Source organism: Psittacula echo (genome assembly GCF_963264785.1).
Source record: "Psittacula echo genome assembly, chromosome: 6".
Taxonomy (NCBI): domain Eukaryota; kingdom Metazoa; phylum Chordata; class Aves; order Psittaciformes; family Psittacidae; genus Psittacula; species Psittacula echo.
The window spans coordinates 65,096,164-65,115,892 of record NC_137743.1 but is presented as its reverse complement, the minus strand read 5'-3'; the positions used below and the strand labels follow the sequence as shown (position 1 = coordinate 65,115,892).

At 41.9% G+C, this 19,729-nt stretch overlaps 1 protein-coding gene across 1 annotated transcript in view; it reads left to right on the top strand.

Annotated features, from left to right (window-relative positions):
* The window catches only part of STK39 (serine/threonine kinase 39), a gene marked incomplete at its 3' end in the record, with an annotated part of 112,308 nt that overhangs the window by 12,434 nt on the left and 80,145 nt on the right, over nucleotides 1-19,729 (top strand). The window contains exons 2-4 of the mRNA XM_080621804.1: nucleotides 12,897-13,005; nucleotides 18,030-18,138; nucleotides 19,414-19,555. Coding sequence (XP_080477930.1) covers nucleotides 12,897-13,005; nucleotides 18,030-18,138; nucleotides 19,414-19,555 — 360 coding nt within the window. The remainder of the gene's footprint in view (nucleotides 1-12,896; nucleotides 13,006-18,029; nucleotides 18,139-19,413; nucleotides 19,556-19,729) is intronic.

Here is a 19,729-nt window from a genome sequence, read left to right as displayed (position 1 = left end):
CTCAAAAAAAAAAAAAGTCCAAATAAAGAGGTTTACTTTATTCCATGAAAATCTGACCTACATTGTGAGGATGAACAGATAATGACACGACAGACAAAATCCATTTCAGTGTTTGTAATAAATTCGTAAGTCTTACCCTTCTCTTCAAGTCTTTTTCATGCCTTTTGTTGGGGAAATGCAGAACGAATAGGGATCTGTTGGATTCATTCACATCGAGTACAGTATATCCACATTTCTCCTTATCGCATGAGGGCCCCAGTGTGATTGTACAAGAGGAGCTGACTCCTGCCTGCAGCGTGCCAGCTGGGTGGCTGTGCAGCACAGCTCTGCTGCCGACCATGCTGTAAGAGCAGCAGCAGTGTAGGTGAAAAAGTCTGCTGCAAGTTGTTTGGCTGCTTTGTTTTCTGTTTCTTCTTCCCTAACAAACTTGCAGTGTGAGTGAAGTTGGGTTCTTCCTCATTTTGCAGGAAGCCAGTGCAGATCTGATTACAAAATTAATGCTAACTGGAGAAGAGCTTGGGTACCTCAGAGATTTTCTTTTCCCTCCTCTGTCTTTTGAGTAGTTTAGCAGATAATAATACCTTGTACATATGTGCCATTATTACATATGGCTCAGTTCATTGTTTTGGTCTTCTCAGGAGTCCTCTCAGAGAACCTTTATAGATGATCCACACTCCTGTCATCATATTCTTTTACATAATCTAACCTAAAGACAACCTAACAGATATTTTCACTTTTTCCTTCTAGACTCGGGGGGCTCAAACAGATTTATTTAGTTAGCTCTTTTTCATCATGCCCAAAGGAAAGTATTCGTTTAAATCTCTTTAAATAATGGACTATTATATGTAATGGCATTTGCTCATTGTGCAATGGCACACATATCTTCTGGACTGTAGGTTTGGTGAATTCACAAGTTATCTTTATACTTTATATATGAAAGTAGAGGCATTTTAGGTGTTCATTAAGTGAGTGAAGATAGGCAACCTCTTTGCTATCTGACCTGATGTGTGCTATTTATTGGTGGCATTGAGTTCCCAATTCCAATTCCACAACTTTTGTAAGTTATAGTAAAATTAATGTTGAAACAGTATTTTACCCTTACATATAATGCTTTGCTTCACTTTTTTTAACAATGGCAGCTCATATGGAAGGTAACGTGATTGAGAGGAGAGATTGTTCCAGGTGTAAAACTTGACTTTCACTGCTAGGCTTAGTTCCGTAGTTTATCTCTTAAACTGCAGTACTTTATATTACTTCATAATCACAACCTTGGAGAAATGATAATGAAGGGGTAAGTGAACTAGGTATATAAAGTGATAAGATACCCCAAGCAGACCTGAACACTGTGGGACTTGTGAGGAAAACAGTTCTGTAAACTGAAACAGAGATATTTGGTTTGCGTGTCACATTTGATATGAATATGTGACCTGCTCAGTCACAGAGAATAGCTGCTTGCCTTATAAAATAGTGCTAGCTATGCTAAGCACTTTACAAGGGATTGGGAGCAGAGGGTACCAGTCACACCAGTCTTACCCTGACACCTCCACAAGGCAAATTTCAGTTCTGATGATTGGAAATTCTGAAATAGTGGTGATTGTGGATTTTTTTTTTTAAATATATAAACATTTTTTACTTTTATAAATAACACTCCTAATGAAGACATTTGAGATGTGGAGCAGAGCAAAAGGAATTTAATCTTGGGTAGTGTTTATAATACAGGGTTTGCCTAGACAGTCTAATTTGAGTTGCTATAGTTCCCTTTCAACTTATTTATTTGGACAACTCATCTATTTTAAATGACAAGCCAGGGAGAAGATAACACCTGTTGGAAGGGGACCGCTTTTGTTTAGGTTTTCCTTACCTGCTGTGGTACTGACATTTCCTTGGTGCGGGTTACTAATAAATGTGAACATGCTCTCTTACCAGATGTTGGAATGCAGCAGGCTCCCTGTGAGCTCCACAACTTGTGTGTAAGAGGACTCAATGCCGTGGAGTATTTAGTTAAAAGATAGTTTTGGTGGTGACACATACAGACAGGCGTTAAACTGCTTGTATGTTTGGTATCACTCCAATTTCCTTTGCAACACATCACCTTTCTTTCAATGTCGAGTACCAAGGTGTGTTTTGGAGTATGTGCAGCTTCCTTTTCAGACAGGCAAAAAGAGAAACATTGTGGTTGTTCCCTGTTTCTGATGCACTCCTAGAAGTTGATCCTCAATTTCATTAGCACCTTACCTTGTCCTGAAGACTTGAATTATTCTGTAGGTACCTTCTTAAAAAAAGGGCAGGAACATGGTTTTGTTATGCGCCTTATCTTTTGTGGTAGATAGGGCTAAAAGCTTTTGAGTGTTGAAATGCTGGACTGTCAGATAGGTTGCTAAGTGTGTCTCCTGCTCTGTTATCACTTTAAACGCTAATTATATGATAGCACAGGGGGATAAAACCAGCTTCTACACTAAATACAGTATATTGGATTGGAAAACTGGCAAGGGAGCTGCGATACTGACTGTCTTACTACTCTAGCTTCAAAGGCATACTATGATATGGACATTTAGGGTACATCTCTAAGACTTCTATCATCTTTGGAGATTTTTTTCTGGACTATTTATACAGTGTGCTTTTGAAAAGTAGTATGGAATAAGATAGACCTTGGTGGCTGTGTAAGCAAGTCTCCCACAAAGAGGTATATGCAACAGTTGAATAACCCAGTGATTCCGTAGCCATAATGGTGATGTTTTTAAATGTCCAGCTGCAGAAGAATATTATTTTTATAGCTCCATGAAGAATTAGTGAGATTAATTGTTGAATGATGAACACGCAGAAGTAGCAGTTCTATGCATGGGCAGATTTCATAGAACACTTAGTGTATTTTAGGTTTATTATGTCCTAAGCCTAGTGACTAGGATAAGCAATCTAATATCCAAGTTAATTATAATGGGAGAGATTTTATCCAGCATGAATTAAGAACACAAAATGAGCAGAAATTGTTAGTGCATTATATTTGATTATTGTAAAATTCTTAAGAACACAAGCATTCACGTCATGTGAAGACAGAAATCATGTGTTCATTTTCTATGAAGAAGTTTCAGAAGGGTTTAGAGTTTAGTATGGTGGTCTAAATAAGCTTTTATGAGCTGATTTAAAACTTAGTTTTAAACAATAAAGTAATAGGAAAAAAAATGAGTAATACTGAAACATCTCTAGAGTATTGTGGGTTGAAAACTAGAAAATGAAAGAAATTAAAGGTTCTTTGTTCTCTGTTTCTTAACCGAAAGTATTGCTTTGCCACCAACAGAATTGATTCTTTGGAGACTGGAGAGACTAGTTCTGCATAATGCTGCCATAGAATATGTTGAAGTACTGATCATTTTGTAACACATATGTAGTAATGCTGGAAATATGGTACACAACACCTTCCCATGTTTTTATGAGTGGAAACCTAAGCTAGATTGCATTTATGCAGGTGTGATTTGTGTCCACAAGTGCATTCTGCTCTATACAAAGGGAATCCTGCAGTTACAGTGCCTATAAACTGCATTTAAGAATTACCTAGAGGACTTTGTTCTTCAGAACTGGACAGTCTGAGAGATTAAAGAAAAATGCATTCATAGCTGCTTCATCCATTTTCTTTGAGTTTATTCTATTTAGTACTGTGTTCTTCTACAGACAGTTACAATTTAGTCTCAGATTTGAGGCTGACTTAAAATCTGTGTGCACTAATCAGCCGTATTTAATAGGAGGTTTCTATATATTGGGGGAGCAGAAGAGGTGTATAAAAACACAGATAGTGTAGGGTGGTATGTAAGAGTTTGTATAGATTGAGATAAGTTACTTAGCGTTCTCCAATTATAACTGCTGTCTAACCCTTCAGATATGTAGTCAACAAGAAAACCATTACCAAAAAATTACATCCTCCTCTTCAGAGACTAGATAGAATGACCATGGCATTGGGGAAGGTGTCTTTGAATAGAGTGTCCTTAAGGACCTAATGAATGCAGAAATCTTTAAAAGAGGCTTATGTGGGAATAGTGTAAAGTAACGTGGAGCTACTAAAAAAAGACTTGGTAAATCATTATGGGGTAAAGAGGTTACTGGCTTGTTTTTGAGGAAAAGAAAGTTGAAAGGAATAGATCTAAATCTATTTTGAATAGTGTTACTGTGCAGTGATGAATGAATGGAAAGTGTCAGACCTTTATATGTAATAAGGAATGAATGAAGTGTCTTATGCTTGTATAAAGAAGGACGTGTGCATGTGCAATGCGCAAGTCTAGCCATCTCACCTCACTGTCTGTCTTTTTGAGACTTGACTAGTGGAGGGTGATAAAATTAAGATGTTAATGTCAGTTGTTGATCACACTTGTTCCAGGATCCTTCCTTCTTTTTGCCAGCCGGAGACAGGTTCTTCCTCTTTTAAAAAAAAAAAAAAAAAAAAAAAAAAAAACAAGAGAAAGAAAAATCACCTTTTTGTCAGATACAGGACAACTTGAATGAACTTATTCAGATACGCTTAAATCCTGGATAAGTATCTGTGTCTGAAATTTTTATATGGAAACGATTTCTAGGTTAAAACTTTTCAGAAGTGAAGTGCAGCCATATGTAATAGCTCTTGAGAAGGTTTCTATTATAGAATCATAGAATAGTTAGGGTTGGAAAGGACCTTAAGATCATCTAGTTCCAACACCCCTGCCATGGGAAGGGACACCCCACACTAAACCATGCCACCCAAGGCCTCATCCAACCTGGCCTTAAAACACCGCCAAGGATGGAGCATTCACAACCTCCCTGGGCAACCCATTCCAGTGCCTCACCACCCTCTCAGTAAAGAATTTCTTCCTTATATCCAATATAAACTTCCCCTGTTTAAGTTCTAACCTGTTACCCCTTGTCCTGTCACTACAGTCCCTGATGAATAGTCCATCCCCAGCATCCTTGTAGGCCCCCTTCAGATACTGGAAGACTGCTATGAGGTCTCCACGCAGCCTTCTCTTCTTCAGGCTGAACAGCCCCAACTTTCTCAGCCTGTCATCATAGGGGAGGTGCTCCAGTCCCCTCATCATCCTTGTGGCCCTCCTCTGGACTTGTTCCAACAGTTCCATGTCCTTTTTATGTTGAGGACACCAGAACTGCACACAATACTCCAAGTGAGGTCTCACGAGAGCAGAGTAGAGGGGCAGGATCACCTCCTTCGACCTGCTGGTCACACTCCTCTTGATGCAGCCCAGGATACAGTTGGCTTTCTGGGCTGTGAGCGCACACTGAAGCCGGCTCATGTTAATTTTCTCATCGACCAACACCCCCAAGTCCTTCTCTGCAGGGCTGCTCTGAATCTCTTCTCTGCCCAACCTGTAGCCGTGCTTGGGATTGCTCCGACCCAGGTATAGGACCTTGCACTTGGCATGGTTAAACTTCATATGGTTGGCATCAGCCCACCTCACAAGCATGTCGTGGTCCCTCTGGATGGCATCCGTTCCCTCTGGCGTATCAACTGAACCACACAGCTTGGTGTCATTGACAAACTTGCTGAGGGCGCACTCAATCCCACTGTCCATGTCACCGACACAGATGTTGAACAAGACCGGTCCCAACAGCGATCCCTGAGGGACACCACTCGTTACCTGTCTCCAGCCGGACATCGAGCCATTGACCACAACTCTTTGCGTGCGGCCATCCAGCCAGTTCTTTATCCACCGAGTGGTCCACCCATCAAATTGATGTCTCTCCAATTTAGAGACAAGGATGTCATGTGGGACAGTGTCGAACGCTTTGCACAAATCCAGGTAGATGACATCAACTGCTCTTCCCCTGTCCATCATTTTCGTAGCCCCATCATAGAAGGCCACCAAATTGGTCAGGCAGGATTTCCCCTTAGTGAAGCCATGCTGGCTGTCACCAACCACCTCCTTGTTTTTCATGTGCCTTAGCATGCCTTCCAGGAGAATCTGCTCCAAGAGTTTGCCAGGCACAGAGGTGAGACTGACTGGTCTGTAATTCCCCAGGTCATCCATTTTCCCCTTCTTGAAAATGGGGGTTATATTTCCCTTTTTCCAGTCGTCAGGAACTTCACCTGACTGCCATGATTTTTCAAATATGATGGCCAGTGGCTTTCATTCGCCAGCTCCTTCAGGACCCGCGGATGGATGTCGTCAGGTCCCATGGACTTGTGTACGTTTAGGTTTTTAAGATGGTCTCGAACCAGATCCTCTCCTACAGTGGGCCTAGGGTCTTCATTCTCACAGTCCCTGTGACTGCCTTCCAAGACTTGGGTGGTGTGGTCAGAGCCTTTGCCAGTGAAGATCGAGGCAAAGAAGTCACTGAGAACCTCAGCCTTCTCCAAATCCCCAGGGTAGCCAGTACTCCCGATATCTTCCGGAGGAGGCCCACGTTGTCCCTAGTCTGTCTTTTATTCTCTACGTACCTATAAGAATCCCTTCCTATTTTCCTTAACATCCCTAGCCAAGTTCAATTCTAACTGGGCCTTAGCTTTCCTAACCTGGTCCCCAGCTTCCCAGCCAACATGCCTGTATTCTTCCCAGGCCTCCTGTCCCTGCTTCCACCTTCTGTAAGCCTCTTTTTTCCTTTGAATTTTCCTGAGCAGCTCCTTATCCATCCAAGGAGGTCTCCTGGCCCTCCTGCTGCACTTCCTTCTAGTTGGATGCAACACTCCTGAGCTTGGAGCAGGTGATCCTTGAATAACAACCAAGAGTCTTGAGCCCCCCTGCCCCCTAGGGCTGTGTCCCATGGAACCTTACTAAGCAGGCTCCTGAAGAGGCCAAAGTCTGCTCTCTTGAAGTCCAGGGCAGTGAGCTTGCTGCACGCTCTTCTCACTGTCCCGAGGATCTCAAATTCGACCATCTTGTGGTCACTGCAACCAAGGCTGCCCTGGAGCGTCACATTTCCAACCAGCCCTTCCCTGTTGGTGAGCACGAGGTCAAGCATGGCACCTCTCCTTGTCAGCTCCTCTATTACTTGCAGAAGGAAGTTGTCTTCCACACAATCGAGGAACCTCCTGGATTGCTTGTGCCAGGCCATACCTTCACTCCAACAAATGTTAGGGTGGTTGAAGTCTCCCATGAGAACAAGGGCCTGTGAGCGTGAGGCTGTTCCTATCTGCCTATAGAGCACTTCATCCACAGATTCCTCTTGATCAGGTGGTCTGTAACAGATCCCCACAGTAATGTCCCCCATCGCTGCTCTCCCTTTAACCTTGACCCACAAACTCTCTGTCGACTGCTCACCTGTCCCCAGACAGAGTTCCATGCTCTCCAGCCTATCCCTAACATAAATAGCAACTCCCCCTCCCCGCCTGCCAGGCCTATCTTTTCTATAGAGCCTGTAACCTTCCATTCCAACACTCCAGTCGTAGGAGCCATCCCACCATGTTTCTGTGATGCCTACTATATCATACTCCCGTAGTCGTGCACACATCTCTAATTCCTCCTGTTTGTTTCCCATGCTACGGGTGTTTGTACAGAGGCATCTGAGCCGAGCTCCAGATGAAGCCGGCTCATTGGTTGGAGCGGCTGGAATATCTCTGCATCGCTCCGAGCATTTATTGTAGGTGCTGGCAACTGACTGGGTGTGTTGGGATGGAACGATGCCCTCCTCCCCCAACACATCTAGTTTAAAGAAACCTTGACCAGCCTGGCAAGCCTCCTACCAAAACCTCTCTTCCTCTTCTTTGTCAGATCAGCTCCACCAGCCCCCAGTAGACCTGGCCTACTAACTTGGGTCCCGTATTCAAAACACCCAAGCCCCTGACTATGGCACCATCCTTTTAACCATTTATTAACCTGGCCAATCCTCCTAGCTTTTTTAGGGTCCCCGCCTGTATCCTGGAGAATTGACGAAAAGACAATCTGAGCTCCAGAGCCCCTAAACACCTCTTCCAGGGCTCTGTAGTCCTTTATGTTCTCCAGGCTACTTCTATCAACATTGCTAGCACCCACATGGATCACCAGAAGTGGGTAATAGTCCATGGGACTCACTAGAGCAGGCAGCCTCTCTGCAACATCCCTGATCCGTGCCCCAGGTAGGCAACACACCTCCCTCGAGACCGGATCAGGTCGACAGATCAGTGCCTCTGTCCCTTTCAAAGTAGAGTCCCCTACCACTATGACCCGCCTCTTTTTCCTGGCAGCACCAGTAGTGATCTTCTTTACCAGCGCACCAGCCGGTTGTTTCTGGTTCAAGTGCCCTTCCTCCTTAGCCCCCTGCAGGACAGCAAAGCGGTTCTGGGTAGGGACAACAGCTTTAGGAGGAAGCCCCTTACTTTTAATTGTCTTCTTCCTCTTTTTTTTTGTTGTTTTTTGTTGTTACTATTTCCCAGCTTTCTGGGCTGACAGCCTCCTTCACTCCTCCATGAGCTTCAGGGGACGCTTGAGGCCCCTGCACAGTTTGGGCCTGGAGGAGGCAGTCCTGCTTCCTCTCAGCTTCCCTGACATCTTGCAGCCTATTAACAGCATCCTGCAGCTCAGCCACCTGCTGCAGGAGGACCTGCACCAGGGAGCACCAAGTACAGCCCTGCCCATTGGGCACCGTTCCCTCAGGAGACCAGTGCAGACACTCACTACGCTCTGAGCATTGCACTGCAGCCTCCCCTCTCATCGGCTCTGTCTGGGTGCCTACGCTGGCCACTGCCGGAGCAGCCAGAGCAGAGCTCCCAAACTGGGCCCTGGTCATACAGCGAGTACTCACCATCCCGCTCGCCTGCCCGCGCGAACTGCCTCGAATCGCTCCTGGTCACCGCGCTCCCTGGGGCAGGTTTTTAACCAGTCAGAGCTGGTGCCGCTCCTCGTGGCTCCGCCCCCTGTGAGTCAGCTGCTCGCGTCAGCTGAGCTGCTGGCTCCTGGGCAAGTCCTGTCAAGGACCTGAGGCTCCCTCGGTGGCTCTGGCCGCTCTGAGTTGAGGCTCCTGGACGCTGATCTCCTCCCTGCTCCGGTGTTGAAGGCGTCCTCTCTTGAGCTACTCACCTCAGCAATTGACCAATTGTGTGAACACAAATAATTAGAAGCAATTCTAATGGCTCTGCTGCATTAGGACAGCATGGTAGCGAGCACATGGTTCATGGAATGAAGGAACAGGTTGGCTGAAGGGCATGATTACACTAGAGAGAAGGATGGCAGCAAAAATGTCAATGCAAGGTGAAACTGACTTGTTGCTTGTTGTGAAATGGGAGTAGTAGGCATCTTGATGTGAACTGAAATTGCATTATTTCACTGTTAACTTTTGAAATTGGCAAAGAGAACTTCTCTGTAGCAGGTGACGACTTTTCCAGTAGTGGGAAACCCCCGTTGTCCTTGCAGAGCTGTTTCTTTGAGTCTGACCACTGTAATCATAGAAGAGTTAGGGTTGGAAAGGACCTTAAGATCATCTAGTTCCAACACCCCTGCCATGGGCAGGGACACCCCACACTAAACCATGCCACCCAAGGCCTCATCCAACCTGGCCTTAAAACACCGCCAAGGATGGAGCACTCACAACCTCCCTGGGCAACCCATTCCAGTGCCTCAACACCCTGACAGTAAAGAACTTCTTCCTTAGATCCAATCCAAACTTCCCCTGTTTAAGTTTGAACCCGTTACCCCTTGTCCTGTCACTACAGTCCCTGATGAATAGTCCATCCCCAGCATCCTTGTAGGCCCCCTTCAGATACTGGAAGACTGCTATGAGGTCTCCACGCAGCCTTCTCTTCTCCAGGCTGAACAGCCCCAACTTTCTCAGCCTGTCATCATAGGGGAGGTGCTCCAGTCCCCTGATCATCCTTGTGGCCCTTCTCTGGACTTGTTCCAACAGTTCCATGTCCTTTTTATGTTGAGGACACCAGAACTGCACACAATACTCCAAGTGAGGTCTCACGAGAGCAGAGTAGAGGGGCAGGATCACCTCCAGAAGTGGGTAATAGTCCGTGGGACTCCCTAGAGCAGGCAGCCTCTCTGCAACATCCCTGATCCGTGCCCCAGGTAGGCAACACACCTCCCTTGAGACTGGGTCAGGCTGACAGATGAGTGCTTCTGTCCCTTTCAAAGTTGAGTCCTCTTCTATAATAATTTTCTTCTTCTATAATAATTTTTGTGACCCTATTTTTTCTATGCTAAATAGTTGTCTGTGACAGTTTTGCTTCACTGTATGGTAGTGCATTAATTGTGTAGTCTGTTATCTCCTGACTGAAATGCTTATCTGGGTTGTTTTGTTTATAACAATTACTCCTCTGGCACACTTCACACTTCTGCTTGTTTAGTAGACTAGAGAAGGGCATCTCTTTATTGACACAAAAGGACTCTTCTGACCAAATGGAAGAGCTGCAGATTTTCCTCATCTTTATCCCCTGTTGTTCACCTTGAAAGCCAGAGGAGGAGAGGGGAATTACTTTTCAAGAGGAAGGAGGCATATATCTGCCAAGTGCCTGGCTCCTACTTAAGTACTTGAAACTGCTTTTTCAGACAGGTTTTATATGTATGTCTCACTGAGAATGCAGGCTGTGCAGATTGCATTTATTATCAAAATACTGTATTGTGTAGGGTATTCAAGAGGAAGGAGAAAGAAGAAACCAAGTAGATTGGCATTCTTCTAAACATAGAAAGCTTTTTGCATTGTCAGAGCATCATATTCTTGTGGTGAAGAATATCCCGTCGCAAGTCGTCTCTGAGGAGAAAACAGGGAAATGCACTTGAAAGGCCTTTTATATACATAAACTTCAAACTCTAGTTTATGGCCTAAAATCTTGCATCTTGTCTTCTTTCAGTAGGGAAAAGAGGAACAGATCTTCAACTTGTGCATAAGGATAGCTCAGAATTAATTTTTCAGTTGAGTTTTTAAATGGTAGTAAGCACATAGTCTTTGGTTTGGGGTCTCACAGAATTTAAGCAAGTGATATAGTGGGATGGGGTCAGGTATGTCACAGGCCTTTTTTGTTCTGTAATCTGATTTTTCCAAAATGTTTCGAAGTGTTGCTTGCTGTCATTTAACTTGAGGAAGCAGGCATGATTTCATCCTGGCATTGGCTGAATAATTTTTCTGTGTGCTTTTTCTGTTTGTCCTTCATGTGGCCTTTGTATCTGAGTCTGTTTTGAAAGTGAAGATCTGGTTGTTTCCTACAAGTAGATAAAACGACTGGCATTGATGAAAAAGATACATGAAGAAAAATCTTGGTCTTTGTTCCTGTATCCTTAAGAGCTAAAAATTTGTTTTTTTCCCTTGCCTTAACTTACAGTTGTGTAGTCAAAGTAACAAGAGGTTTTGTGTCTCAATGTCTACTGTATGAGAAATTCATTAAAGTGATGTAGATGGGTCTGTCTTGAGTCAAATAGTGCTGACTTACTGGTTCTTTCCTTGGGATGTCTTATTTAATTTTTGAAATATCTCTTAATTCTTTTATTACTTACATTATTGGAATTTTTAAAGGCTTTGTTCTGTAAGCAGACAGAACAGGACATGTCAATATTTGTCTGTGACCACATCCTGCAAAAACACGACTAGTTAGTCCTGTTGAGACTTTTTTAAAGATGAGCTCAGAATTTTGTAATGAAATTCATACACTTAGTTAAAAAGCTATGCGATTTGGGTGAAAATGTTAAGTGAACTAACAATACATGAAAGTAGCTAAGCAAATAGCAATTAAAACATGGACAACAACTTCCAGTCATGAGGTATTGTCGGTGCTATTTTCAGATGTGCAGAGGGAAAAGCTCTCAATTGTTCTTAAGTCGGCTGGTAACTGAATCCACATTTGTTGAGCTTGACAACAAAAGGCTTTTTGTTCACTATTTGTATTCATCTAGGACATGCCGATTACTGAGCATAAATAGAACATAGTGCATGAGCCGGCCAATATAACATGTTGCTCAATTCATGACTTACAAGAAGTCCATAATTTGTATTAAAATATTTAGAACTACATACAGGTAAGAAGCTCCTCATTGGGGGATTTTAGATTTCTGCATGAATTAACACGAGACAGTTACTTTGAGGAAGCACACACTGCAGTTTTTGAAGTGGCAGCAAGTGTGTAACTCAGGTAAATCTCTCTGAATATTGCTTGCAATAATTTCATTAATTTAGTGAGGCAATACTGACTGAGGCAAAGCCAGTGGGTGCTTGATAAAAGCAACCTGAGCTGTTATTCCTACTGTTTGCAAATAAAGCATTCTAAAGAATATTATTCTAATGCTTTTCCCAAAATTTGTTAAATTCCACTCAGTTTTGTTATCAGTGTAGTTGTCTGACCGTATGTGTTTTGCATGTCAAGTAAGCATGACTGACTTTCTCTGCTGGGGCCACTCAGCACGGTGCATCTTCCTACTGTTGGTGTGATACTTGTGCCTTCTGCACTCTTTACAATAATCAACATGCTTTTTGTAGGATGTTACCCTAATCATGATGAATAAGGAGGAACACAGGTGAAACTGTAGAACAATTGGCATATACAATTTTACTGATATTTTTCTGTTCATTACATAGACGGAACAAAAACCTGGTTAAAACCTGGTTAATCCCAGGGTAAAACAGGGACTGACCTGAATGCGTAATGTTTTATGTAGTGTTAGCTGTGCAAGTCATGTTCTTGATTAAAACAGATGTGTCCAAAACCAAAAGTGTAATGGTTTCCAAACTATGAAATGCATTGAGTGGTGATTTAATAAATAAGCACATCACTTTAAGATGTCAGCTTCAGAATGCTTTTTTGGAGTATGGAACAGAAACTTTCTGGTTTTTCTTCTCCATTTGAGAAGTGTGCATGTTGCTTTGCCAAGTGGAAAGGTGTGCATGTGGGGAAAGCACTGGAAAAGGATGAAGAGCAAATTTTAGGTTCTTTGCCAGTGTAGGGTTCTTACATTGGTCACTGGTTTAAACTCATGTTGTATTAAGACCATCTTCCTTTTCTGCCCTTTTTCAGGTAGTGGTGCTACAGCAGTTGTCCAGGCAGCACTATGCAAACCCAGGCAAGAACGTGTAGCAATAAAGAGGATCAACCTAGAAAAATGCCAAACCAGTATGGATGAATTACTTGTAAGTAAAGCAGAGGGGAACAGATTGCATGGAGACTATCTTCTGTTTTGATTTTGTTGTTGGTTTTTTTTTTTTTTCTTGGTTCAAGAGTGAGGGTAGAATTTTATTCTGGCTAATAGTGGGAAAAGTGTTTGAAAATAATTGGAAAGAATTATGCCCTTCCCCTAAAAATATATTCTGCTAACATACGTTTTCTAATGCCACAAACCCAAGAAGTTTGAAATTGCATTTTAGGTTAGCTAACTGTAGAGAACCGTGGGAAGAACCTTACGTGTTGCCTTCTGGTGACTCGCTTTCAAGAGTTTATTCTCTGGTTGTGTGTCTTTTAATACCAAGGAAAGATACATTTTGCTTTGATTAAACACTAATTAAAATTATAAGGGTAAAATTTGGTAGGTCTCCTTAAGATGTCTAACGTACCAAAACATGTCAAAAACTAGTTGTTGGATCGTTTTGTAATGATAACTGTTGAGGGGAGAAGTAGGAATGGCTACACTGCCATCTACACAAGGAAACTCTTGTTAAAGCTAATAACATGCATTATTCTGATAGGCAGTAACAAGCCATTTGAGGAATGCTGTTTGTTTGGGTCACTGATCAGAGAAGGAAGGCACCTATAAGGGGCTCTTTGTAAAAGGGACTGCAAGAGTTTTTCGTCTGCACTGGTTATGGCAATCCAAAGTCACAAAGAACTGTTAAAAAATAAAATCTGTTGCTTTCTAATACTTCTACTCAGGTGCTTATAAGATTAATGCTTATTTATATATAGGCAGCATAAAAAGGGTTGAAGGACAAAACCATTCTAAAAGTGAGAACACTTTCTTCTGTTCCACAGGTTTTACTACTGCCTAGAGACTGTGGGCTTTTTCTAATGCAGAAATTCCTGCCTCTGAAGGAAATGATCTCCTCAGCAGGGAATTGCCAGTGCAAAAGATATCTTGAATTTGATTCGGAGGGTATGGTCCGTCCAGTTTCTTCAGATAAAATGGCTTTTTTACAGTGGAGGACCCAAAATGCCTTTCCCCTTGTGATTGATGGCATTTGCTTTCAGTTTATGTAGCAGCTTGTTTGAGATACTGTTGTGTTGTTTAAGAGGATTGTGGTAGTGGAAACTACCTCTGAGGTGGTGAGGCTCAACTCACAGAATTTATCTTTTGAGTTTGTCAACTGGAAGCTCAAAAGATAAATTCTGATCTGTGTTTAGAAAGAGATGGTGAAATGCTGCGTATGACGTATTAACATTTACAGACCATAAAGAACATTTCTGTACAACCAGAAATACTAATCATTGTAATATAAAATGGTCAAAATTTGATCTTATTAGAATTTGAACCAATAATGAGAATTAACAATTACTGGATTGCAACAAATAAAATCAGACAAAACTGCTGAATATCTGCAGAGAAACTCAGGTGGTCTGGAGAAATTACTGCCATTAGTTACCAGCTTGTACAAAGTTACCTTAGCAAGTGCTTGAGAATTTTTACTGCTGACATGTCTCTGCTGTCTGCCAAATGAGTCAATAGGTCTTGAATTTTTGGTCCCATATTATTTTCCTTTGGTACAAAGACAACTGTCCATACCATCTTTTCTATTTCCTTTAACGTAAGTCAGTTTCTGTTTTTCTGTGTTCAGATTTTGTTGTTTCTTTTTGTTGATTTGTTTTTATCTGAGTTCCTGGTTAGGAGGGTTTAAAGAAAAAAAATATGGCTATGTATGATTCATTTTTATATGCACACATGTGTATGCCTACACATACATAATTAACTCTTCTTTTTTTCTGTGAGGGGAAATGTACTTGCTCTGACTCCGTTCTAATAGATTTTAAAAGTAGTTTAAAATTAGAGATGTTACTGAGGAAAAGAGCATCATTGACCTTCAAAACTTGTTACAACTGCACTGACATTTTTATTTCAGTTGATTATACTTGGAATGCTCATCTGTTTTGGGGTTTTTAACACTGTTTTCTGCTCGGTTTTCTATCACTAATTTTTCTGACCAAACAGTTTCCATTGGCACAGGGATGTTCTAAAACTGTCTGCCCTCTGATCATGCTGTTCTGTAAACCCCTGCTGCTGAGTTCTTACGGATAGTGTGCAAAGGCACCCTTCACCATTTCTCAGCTGTATGGCCTTCAGAGAAGTGGAAAATGCAGTGAGCCTGGTGCCCATGTAAGCAGACTTAGGATTTGGGCCAGTGTCAATTAAAATAGAAAGGCAGTGTGGGAGGGAGTTTAAATAATACTAATGTTACACAAACTGCCAAACTCCTGAAATTTGATGCTCTGTTTCCTGTGTTCTCACTACTCTAAGGTAAATGTAATTTAACCTCATGAGCTGAGGAATGAGTTCCTGTCCTTAGTACTGTGCTGACAGGACATCTTCTCCCATCCTGTTACCTCCTGTTCTTTTCTAAAAACAACCAAAAAGCCGTAACACTACAAGCCAAAGAATATTCTGATAGAATGGCATATTTGGTTGAATTGATTTTCTAAACCGTTTGCATTTGTCGTCTGGATAGCCCTTCAAGGCAGGCTGTCTGGAGAAGCCCCTTGGATGTTAAACCAAACCCCTCAAACAGCCGTACCCCAGGAGTCCATGGAGGGGGCCCTGGGGAAGCACCCATAGAGCGATGGCACCTGCCTGGTCACTGAGAGCTGGACCCAGTCCTGTGAGCCCCGAAAGGAGCTGTTTGATGGTTGTTTATTAACTATGTCACCCACCTGCCCTTAGGCTAACACACATTTTTGTGCAGCTGCTTAGTGAAACTGGATCAGGATTAACCTGGCCAAAAAGAAGTTAGCTTTTAACCTGGACGTGTTTCCTGATGTGGTGCACAGGTGCTTGTGCTAGCACAAGGGAGGGAGAAGCCGAGGAATGAGGGATACCTTTTTAAATTTAAAATTATCACTGCTCTTATGGCTTTGGTGCCATCCAATGTCTAAAGTGATGTGAATATGAAGAAGGCTCTGAGGCATTCTCCTGGATGACCTGCTGCAAGTGTTTTCTCTGGCAGTGTATTCTATATGAACGCTTTTCCCTCTCACCTGAGCATAGCATGGGCCTCAGACAAGTAACTGAAGTCTGTGGAGGCGTACCCTTCTGTGTGCGAAAGGGGCTCTCCAGAACTGCAAGTCTGAAATTAATACTTTCCTGACTAAAGTTTAATCCCTTATCTCTCATGGAGTGCTTTCTGTTTGTTTATTTTTGCTTTACAAAGACTTTCTTTAGAAAAAGTCACCAAAGCTGAGACACAACGTGCCTTTGGCTGTCGTTACTGTGATAGATCAGTTTTTGCCAATGAGTTGTTTTAGGCACACAAAATATTCAAAGCACTTTTCAATTAAAGATAGTAAAGCTTACCACAGTACATTAGTTACATTTCTTCAGTATTAATGTGTGAAAAAATCCTAAATGAGGTGTATTTTTGCCCAGTAGTGGCAGATACACATTTTGAGCCATTGCTGTATTGCCAGCATAGGAAAACAATAAAACAATATAAGAAATGAAATAGTAACAAGAGTGGGAGAGTTACAGTTAAGATTTAGTATGGGTAGCTGAATAAAGAGCCTGAGGCAGTAATTTGACTTGTGTTTAAACTGACATGTTTTCTGGGAAAGGGAAGTGTGCCCCATGTTATCTATCTTCTGTTTTCCACCTACTGTCTCTTGGCAGGGGGAGAGCTATTTTGCAAGTTGCTCAGTTATTCAGGTTCTATCCAGGCATTCATCCTTCTCTGGTTCAGGACTCAGAAGTTGTACAGGGAGGAGGACTTTTGGCAACAAGACTACCTGAAATGTGTGTCAAATTACAACCTGACTCAATAGTCACCAACAGGCATCACAAGATTAAATCACAGTCTTTAACACATATAATTAAGTTTTTATTAGAAAGTGGCTGCAAAAAAGAAGTCTTTGAAATGCTTGCTGAATTGAGGTTGAAAGTTGAAAATTGCATCTGTGGCAGCTTTAAGAGGGACTACTGTAGTGCCTCCATTGTGCCAGTGCTGCTGAGTCAGCATATAACCTGGGTCCACCTGAAAACAGTTGCTTTTCAGGGAGGGAGGGGAGGTGGAAAAGGTTAGTTTTCAGCTGGGTTGGCTCCCTGACTGGCTCACCCTCCAGCAGCATGTACTGTAGCACTATGGGATAGATCAGGGCTTTGTGGCCAGAGGTGGAGAGGGAGAAGTAGGGTTGTGGGAGCTTGAGTTGGTGTGAAGCCAAACCCTCTGGTACAGACAAGGCCTAAATGCTCCTACGTAAAGGATAGGCAGCATAATGAGAGCTGTTGGAAAGGTGTTACAAAACAATTATGTGAAAGAGTGAATAGAAAAAGGACTCTGCTTGAAATAACAGATACAAGGCAGTCATTCTTAATGTGTACAGCTGTGGCGTGTCATAAATGGTGTTACTTGGTAGTGCCACGTTGTGCATCTGTTGGTGCCTCTGCTCTTTAGTCAATTGTTTCCTCTGACTTTTGGTCTGTAACATTGATTTTCCTCTTGCACTTCTGTTTGATTGCGTGGCTCTGGTGACCACGTGTCCATCCCACAGTAGCTGAGCCAGTGGTGCTGTGTTCTTTGTCCAACAGCTTCCTTTCTCCTTTTCCACCTGCTCCCATTTTACTCTTTTCATAACCCTTTTGAACAGGAAAGGCAGTACGTTTTGTTCTTACCTTGTGTTTTGCTGTCCAGCCTGTATCTGTACCTTCAGCTCTAGGAGACTGCTCATTCTTCATTGCTTACTCTGAATTTGGGACTTTTAACAGTAATTTCTTTGCTGTGCTCAGAAGAAAATTGGTGTAGTTATGCCTGTATCTCCTGACCAAACCTCCCTTGTGTTCTTTGCAATAATGTTTTGTCTTGCATGCAGATCTATAGGTAAATTGAAATGTTTTGGCGAGTTGATGCATATTTTATGCATACTTCAATTCTGTTGTAGTACTTCACTTGGAAATTAAACTTTCTCTCTATACAAGCAGAACTGATAGCTGGCTGTGTTACGTTGGGCTTTGTATTTCTTACAGAAAGAAATTCAAGCAATGAGTCAATGCAATCACCCCAATGTGGTGACCTATTACACATCTTTTGTGGTGAAGGATGAACTTTGGCTGGTTATGAAGCTGTTAAGTGGGGGTAAGTTACTGGTTTTGCTTGTTTAGCTGCAAGGAAATCGGATGATTTCTTTTCTAATGTACCTTCTTTGGGTTAATTGATTCTAAAGTAAGAGCGGGGAGGGAGAATCCATGGAATGAAGCTCAAGACGTAGCAGGAATATGCAGATTTTGAAAGTTTGTATATGCATATTGACAGTGCAGACTAAGAATTGCTAAGATAAATTCTGCTGATCTAACTACTGTATTTTTTTTATTCTGTATCGATATAATAAAACTCTATTAAGGCTTTGTAGGGAAAATGGATGAGAATTAAGTAATTTCTGTCAGTGTGGAGGTTTTTTTATGTTTCTCTAGAATCTACTCTGTTTTTGTAGAAATGCGTGTATTTCTCATTTCTTCAGTGTTTTTCAGTCTTTATTCAAGGAAGATTCTTCCTAGGACAAGCATTATACATATTGCATCCTATTTATTGCTCAAACTAACCAAATACTCATTGCAGTTTTTATGATGATGATTAATGGTGTAAAAATCTTATTTGTTTTTTGAAGAGGAAAAAGGGGCTGAACTGAATGTGCTTGCAGCTTAGAAAAGCGAGGTTCCAACATAAGATGTGGTGATCTTGGTTGTTACACGATGTTTTTCAAGATTAGTCTTGAGGGCAGCAGACTACTGCACCATCATGTTAGAAAGCAAAGATGGGATGTGCTCATAAAAAAAACATTTCTTACGTCACATTTGATTTAATTGCTCAGTTCAATCAAAACCAAGCATAGACCCTGAGAGAAAACAGTGGTGCATGAGAGGAGCTTACTATGAGCTGTTGAAAAGTGCTTGGATAAAAAGAAAATGTTGCTGTTAGATTCCTTGAGATTTCTAATAACTAAGTTCAGTCTCAAACTGGGTGTCACTAGGAATGTTGTCATCATTTGTTTGCAGAGAATACCTCCTTCCAGTCTTGCGTGTCTTCATTGTGGGCACATGAACCATAATCTAAGCAGGATAATAAACCAAAACCTTTGCTGTATGTGTGTATTTAAATGTGGGATACTCCAGAATTTTTAATAAATGCTATGTTAGTAAGCTGTTAGCAGATCTTTTTAGTGGATCATTGAGTGTCACAGTATTCTTGACAACAATGGTGCTTTCTTGTTTGAAGGTAGTGGTGTGCTTTGTTCCAAGAGCTTACATGCAAAGACTTAATTGCAGGAGCATGAAAAGAATGAAGAAATATAAGTTTCTCAAGAATTTGATTGATAATTTTGTATATGTGCTTTTTTCTGGATCTTCAATGTAGGTTCAATGCTTGATATAATAAAATATATTGTGAACCGAGGTGAGCACAAAAATGGTGTCCTTGAAGAACCTATAATAGCAACAATTCTTAAGGAAGTTTTGGAGGGCTTAGACTATCTACACAGGAATGGGCAAATTCACAGGTAAGATCATATGCACAATGAAAAGCATTTTCAAAGTTGTGTGTATCGTTTGTTGATACTGGTCAGCTGCAGTTGCTTGGCTAAACAAATTGTACTGTCCCTTTCACATGCTGTAAATGCCATCAGTAATTACCAAATAATAACGCTTCAGGCAGATGCTGTAATCTTTACTGC